Source organism: Phaethon lepturus, unplaced genomic scaffold (genome assembly GCF_000687285.1).
Source record: "Phaethon lepturus isolate BGI_N335 unplaced genomic scaffold, ASM68728v1 scaffold29627, whole genome shotgun sequence".
NCBI classification, from domain to species: domain Eukaryota; kingdom Metazoa; phylum Chordata; class Aves; order Phaethontiformes; family Phaethontidae; genus Phaethon; species Phaethon lepturus.
In genome coordinates this window covers 3,041-9,613 of record NW_010554491.1, presented here as the reverse complement: position 1 = coordinate 9,613, position 6,573 = coordinate 3,041, and the positions used below count along the sequence as shown (strand labels likewise).

At 56.3% G+C, this 6,573-nt stretch overlaps 1 protein-coding gene across 1 annotated transcript in view; it reads left to right on the top strand.

Annotated features, from left to right (window-relative positions):
* Window positions 1–1,249: 1,249 nt before the first annotated feature.
* STRIP1 (striatin interacting protein 1) overlaps window positions 1,250–6,573 on the top strand; it is a gene marked incomplete at its 5' end in the record, with an annotated part of 8,212 nt that continues 2,888 nt past the window's right edge. The window contains 12 exons of the mRNA XM_010291881.1: window positions 1,250–1,319; window positions 1,601–1,675; window positions 2,210–2,344; window positions 2,712–2,832; window positions 3,194–3,262; window positions 3,716–3,822; window positions 4,272–4,399; window positions 4,863–5,045; window positions 5,165–5,382; window positions 5,657–5,726; window positions 5,913–5,984; window positions 6,374–6,445. Of these exons, the coding sequence (XP_010290183.1) occupies window positions 1,250–1,319; window positions 1,601–1,675; window positions 2,210–2,344; window positions 2,712–2,832; window positions 3,194–3,262; window positions 3,716–3,822; window positions 4,272–4,399; window positions 4,863–5,045; window positions 5,165–5,382; window positions 5,657–5,726; window positions 5,913–5,984; window positions 6,374–6,445 (1,320 nt within the window). The remainder of the gene's footprint in view (window positions 1,320–1,600; window positions 1,676–2,209; window positions 2,345–2,711; window positions 2,833–3,193; window positions 3,263–3,715; window positions 3,823–4,271; window positions 4,400–4,862; window positions 5,046–5,164; window positions 5,383–5,656; window positions 5,727–5,912; window positions 5,985–6,373; window positions 6,446–6,573) is intronic.

The window sequence follows — 6,573 nt, the reverse complement described above, 5'->3', positions numbered from 1 at the left end:
ACACCGGGGCTGTGCGGGCCGGCGCCAGCTCTGTGGAGCCCAGAAGTCCCTCTCGGCCAAGCCGGTTTAGTACCGGCTCAACCCAGAGCCTGCCTGGGTCGGTACTGCGCTCGGGTCGGTGCCGATTTCCCGTTCATCCATCTCTTCCCCAAGTCTGGGCCGGTTTGATCTGTCTGGGGCCTGAGGGTGGCTCGGTCCCCAAACCGGCCCGGCACCGACTGCCCTCCCAGGGCTGCTCTGGGCCAGGGGCTTCTCCCCAGCTTTTCCTGTCAGGACCGGCCCTGTGCGGTGGCCGGGGCGCGGCAAGGGCTGGGTGGTCGTGTGAGAGGTGACCGACCCCTCCAAGGAGACACTGAGGTCCCGATGGGGATCCCTGAGCCGTGGGGGTCAGGAGGGTTGTGTGGGTCTGGCCGGAGCTGATTAATCCCACAGCTTTTCCATTGTGTCCCCCAACTCTGTTTTTATTCCTGGGATGGCTCCAGAGCCATCCACTCCCATGGGTGTCCTCACCAGGGTGGGGGACGCTCCCCAATAATGGTGGGAGAGGGCCATGAGGAGGTTTGTGTTGAGCCTTGGGTGCTGGGGAATGGCTCCCAGCCCCAGAGAGCAGCACAGACCCACCACCCTTCAAGCAGCCATGAGCTTGGATCAGCCCCTCACTCAAGTGGGTGCCCAGGAGGGTTTTGCTGTGGGTTCACATTGATGACTTACTTAAAGGGAGCAGATGTTTTGTGCTCTAAGGCTTTTCCTGGGTGTTTTTCCAGGCTCACCAAAGCTGCTTGGAATTGTTTTATTCTCACTATTCACATTTGCTGCCATCCCCCTGGTCAGCACTGCAGGGATAGCCCAGATTTTCAGAGTTCTATGCAAAATGAGTGAGCTCTGAGAGCTCCCTGGTCCCACATAACCCACTCCCCCACCCCAAGATTAAACACACCCCGACTCCTGCTTTATTTTTGGGCCTTCTGGGGCTCCCAGAGTCTTTTAGAGGTGGTGCAGTGGCAGGGGCTGCCCATCGGTGAAGTGCAGCGTGGCTCTATGCGGCAGAGCTGGGATGGAGATGCAGGAGGTGGGTAGCAGTTGCCTTGGTAACGCTTACGCTGCTGCGGGTACGTTTTTGGTCTCTTAAACGGAAGATACGATCCTGGATTCGCGAGAGGATGAGGTGAATTGTGAATGGGGATTCTGTGGGGATTTTGGTTTTCTTGAAAAATGCTGTAATTTAACTGAATTCTTCCTCTGCTTTCAGGGCTATTCGGAGTCCCCAGACCTTGAGTTTGAATATGCAGATACTGACAAATGGGCAGCAGAGCTCTCTGGTAAGGAACTGATGGGTCAATTAATCAGCCCTGATTTTCTTTCCTGGTAGTGATTAGAGGAGCTCTTTCAACTCCAGCGTTATTCTATTGTTGTCTTTAAACATCTCAGTCATGATAAAAGAGAAGTGATAGCATGTAATTAATTTTTTAGCCTTATGCTGCGTTTATTTTTTGCGTTTCTCTTGTCTTGGATAAAACTGCAATTAATGTGGCCGAGTTGCAGCTTTCTCTGACGGCTTGGTGCAAGTTGTTGGAGATTTTGCTCTGTGCTCTTTTGGCAGAGCTGTACAGCTACACGGAAGGGCCAGAGTTCCTGCTCAACCGCAAGTGCTTCGAGGAGGACTTCAGGATCCACGGTAAGACCCTTCTCTTGGGCCTCTCACCCCTCTGGGGAAGGGACAGGCATCTCCCAAAGGAGACACGGGGACTGATGCGTTAATGCTGCATCAGAAAGCTCGAGCCATGCACTGATAATCTTCACACCATTTTTACCGGAGACCTCGTTAGTCTGCGTGGGCTGGCCCCGGAGCGCAGCTTGCTGCCTGCAGCACGTTCGGCGTTTGCTGATGCTGGTGTCCGGGCTGGTTCAGTGGTGCCAGGACGGCTGTGCTGGAACATACCGGCAGCAGCGAGAGCATCCAGCTGATTTCACATTGGCTGCCAGCACCAGTTCAGATGGATTTGGTTCATCTTGTCGTCTGATGGAAGACAGGAGATGCTCCCTCCAGGCTGATCACGCATGCCTGGACGTTACTCCCAGGAGCACAGTGTTCCCTGGGGCAGCCCTGTTTTCCATCATGCTGAATCCTTTTGAGCTTTTCCAGCAATGTCCGTGTCCCGGGCAGGCAGAGGTGCCCCGTGCCCTCAGCCTGCCTGCTTTGGCTTTTCAGTGCGGGACAAGAAATGGACCGAGCTGGACAAGAACCAGCACCGCACCCACGCCATGCGGCTTCTCGATGGGCTGGAGGTCACCGCGCGGGAGAAGAGGCTGAGGGTTGCCCGAGCCATCCTTTACGTTGCCCAAGGTGACACTGGGCCTCTGCCCCCTTACTTTCCCCAGTGCTAAATCCGGATAATGGGTTGGAGGCTATCAGTTTAAAATATTTAAAATCATTTTGATTTCACCTGGGATGTCTGGAATGAAGCTAATTCTTGTGGGAGCCAGACAGTTTATAGGGGTTTGGTCCAAAATTTGGCTGCCTTCCCTGTGCTATCCTGACTCTGCCAGACCTTGGCCGCGTTACCCACAGGAGGGCAGTTCTGTCTTCTGCATCCAACTTTTTGCCTTAAAATTACGGTTGTGTTTTTCATTCCCCCTGCAAAGTGCTCTGGTGGCATGGGAGGGCTTTGGGATCCCTGCGGACATGGGATCCAGTGAGGGTATCGTTGCAGGCACGTTTGGGGAGTGTGGCTCCGAGGCAGAGGTGCAGGCTTGGATGAGGTATAACATCTTCCTCTTGCTGGAAGTGGGGACATTCAATGCTTTGGTGGAGCTGCTGAACATGGAGATTGAGTGAGTACTGGAAGAAAGCACTTCAGAAGTGGCTCTGGAACACCTTGACAGGAGTTTTTCCAGTTTGTGGCACTCCTATTCCTGGTCTGTCTATCCCTAATCTGATTCCTGCAGCCATCGGAATGACTCCCGTTCTGGGTGGATATGTAATGTAGGATTATACCTGATTTATACAGAAATTCACCATGAGCTGCGCTGCCTGGCAGCAGAGACAGGTCTGTTCCTCCTCCCTCGATTACACCGTGAACAAGGGACTCGTTGCGGCAGTATCTATTCCAGGGTTTGGTTCTGGCCTGTGGGTTGCTCATGGCAGAGTTAAAATGTCTTCAAAGGCCCCTCTGAGGCTGTTTTCCCTCCGCAGTAACAGCGCGGCTTGCAGCAGTGCCGTGAGAAAGCCGGCCATCTCCCTGGCTGACAGCACGGACCTGAGGTACAAATCAAGGCTTGGGAGGGGGGAATGCTCTGGGGGTGAGGAGGGGAACCCTACGTTTGCTGTTTTTTGGTAAGGTGAGACAGGCCAGCAGGCACCAGAGGGTGTCCCAGGGCTGTTCCAGCTTCTCCCCGGCTCCCTGAGCATCATCAGGTGTGCTCAGGTCTGCTCAGTCTGCAGATGTCCCTTGTGCTCAGCCTGCACAGCAGGCATGTGGCTGGCTGGGGACGTGAAAGCAGGAAAGTATGGGAAAGCATTTTTTTTTCCCTGCTTTGACCTGCAGAGATCTTTTTCCCCAGTGCCTGAGTGCCGATCCCCTGGTGTGGAGGGGGTGAATGGAAACCAGCTGTGATCAGGACTGATCCAGCCTCCCCCCAGAGCTCTGAGTGCCGGTGGAGCCTCCGTAACTCATCCCAACTTCTGGTGATTTGCCTCACCTTCTGCTTTTTGCAGGGTGCTGCTGAACATCATGTACCTGATCGTGGAGACTGTTCGGCAGGAGGCCGAGGGGGACAAGCCCGAGTGGAAGAGCATGAGGCAAACCTTCCGAGCAGAGCTGGGTGAGGACCAGGCGCTTGGCATTTGATGGGACGGAGGTGTCCAGGGCTGAAGAGCAAGAGAGTGAGATGGGGTTTGGCTCTAAGCCTCACTTAATAGGGACTGGCAGCGCTGGGTTGGTTTCTGCTAGGCTGAACCTTGTTGGTGGGGCAAAGGGGGGTGAGCAGAGGAAGCCAGTCAGCCTTTTCTGCTGTCTGGGTGCTCTCTTCCTGGGGGAAAAGTTTGAATATTGGGGCTGTTGTTTCCTCTCCTTACGTCTGTGTGAAATTATGGAGGTTACAAGGCCTTGGAAAGGAAGAGAGGAGCTGTCTGGCGTGAGGCGAGGATCTCAGAGACGGGGGGTGCGGAGATTGCAGAGGTGGTGGGAGGGCAGAGGGGCTGGTGGTGTTGGCCTGCAGGCAGATGGAGCGAGGGCAGGGAGGGCCTGGCTATCGCTGCCGTGTGGTTCCAGGAGCCCCCCTGTACAACAACGAGCCCTTCTCCGTCATGCTTTTTGGGATGGTGACCAAATTCTGCAGTGGCCACGCTCCACACTTCCCCATGAAGAAGGTGCTGCTCTTGCTGTGGAAGACTGTGCTGGTAAGGAGAGGACATGGGGTGTGCCGACGCGCATCTTGCGGTTTTTTGTTTGGCGGAGGAAGGAAGTTCTGCCCTCAGAGCTGGCTGTAATTGCTCCATCCTCTTTTTCTGGCATTCAGCCGAGTAGTTTGCACCCTATTAAACCCACGTCCAGGTTTCACCCCATAGGGGAATGTTGGATATTGGTATTTGGAGTTGGATACCAAGGGCAGACCCAAAATGAGGTCCCTGGCAGGGGTCTGCATGAAAGAAGGGGTCTGGACACTTCAGTTGCAGATGCCTGAACATCCGCCTGTCCTTTCTGCCTTTCACAATAACAAGAGCAGCATGGGGACGGGCAGCTTTTGTTTTACACCCTGAGGAAGGATTTGGGACTCCTGGAAAGCTGATTTGGGAAGGGAAGGTGGAGGTACCGTGTGTCAAGGAATCCCCCGTGCTCAGTGTGCCGTGCTGTCCCTTGCAGTGCACCCTGGGGGGCTTTGAGGAGCTCCAGAGCATGAAGGCAGAGAAACGGGAGATCCTGGGCCTCCCGCCGCTCCCGGAGGACAGCATTAAAGTGATCCGCAACATGCGAGCTGCCTCCCCGCCTGCGTCCGCCTCCGATCTGATTGAGCAGCAGCAGAAGCGAGGCCGGCGGGAGCACAAGGTGAGGCCGGCACTGGGAGCCAGGGACAGTGACATTAATGAGGGGCGGCCGGGGTCTGGGCACTGACCTTGGAGCAACTAGTCCCCAGGATATTCACCTGCCTGCTCTTCTGTCTCCAGGCCCTGATTAAGCAGGATAACCTTGATGCCTTTAACGAGCGGGACCCTTACAAAGCTGATGACTCCCGTGAGGAAGAGGAGGAAAACGATGACGACAACAGCCTGGAGGGAGAGACCTTCCCCCTTGAACGGGATGAAGTGATGCCTCCGCCCACCCAGCATCCCCCCAGTGACCGCATCACCTGCCCCAAGGGGCTGCCCTGGGCCCCCAAGGTCCGGTGAGTCGGTGGGGCTGACCTTGGGCCAGGCTGTGGGGAGAGCTGGAGCAGGCTGAGGAAAATGGAGGCTGTAAAATATTGAGAACTTCAGCAGGGGTGTCAGAAGATGTTGGGGACGGGGTGGTCACTTTGGTGGCTGTTCTCTTGGTAGAATGGGCTCGGCACCATCTTCTTTATCTGACCACAAGGCTTTTCCTGATGCCCTGTGCCTGGGGCTGTGGTGTGCCCAGGCAGACAGGAAGATGTGACTCTTTCTCTTTTCCCTTTGCTGCAGAGAGAAGGACATTGAGATGTTCCTGGAGTCCAGCCGCAGCAAGTTCATCGGCTACACGCTGGGCAGGTGGGTTCCTGCAGAGCCAGCCTGGGGGGCTGCTGATTCGAGGGGGGGTGTGGCAGAGGCTACTACGGTGGGGGCTGCTGTTGGCCCTTTGCTTTGCCACAGAGAAGTCCTGAGCTCACTGGTTCCTTCGTGGGGTGGTGGTCTCTGACCCGCCCATGGGTGGCTCAGGTTTGCTCCTGCCTGGCCCCAGCCTGGCACTTTCACCAACACTGTGGTGGGCTTGCCCAGGCCCATCCACGAGAGCATCCGAACCCTGAAGCTGGTGAGTACATTGATGAATTCTTCCAGCCCCTGCCATTGTGTGGGTGCCCCTTCCCCATCCCACTGCACTGGTTGCGGGTCAGGGCCAGTTTTCCTGACCCCTCTTCCACTTGCTCAGCCCTGTGGTGGGAGAGGCCTCAAGTTTTCATCCCCTTCCTGGTTTCCCAGGCTGGCCCGAGCCCCTTTCCTTACTGGCTTCATCCCTTTCTTACTGGGGTTTTCCCAGAGGTGAGGCCAGCAGCCACCACCCTACCTGTCAGCATCGGTCACCGCTGGGACAGGAGTAACAGAGGTCCTTGGAGGGACTTAAAAAGCTGATGGGACCAGGCTGGGGCTGGTGGCATCGATGGGGGGGCCGTGGTGTGAACCCCTGCTCTCTCCCTTGCGCAGCACAAGTACACATCGATCGCGGAGGTACAAGTGCACATGGAGGACGAGTACCTGCGCTCCCCGCTTTCCGGGGTGAGTGTGGGCGCAAGGATGGGACAGAGCTCCCGGGCTGGGAGCTGGGGGCACCTGGTCACCCCAGGCCTTTTGGCTTACGGCAGCAGGGCTGGGGGTTTGCTCCCCTGGGGAGGGAGGAGCGATTT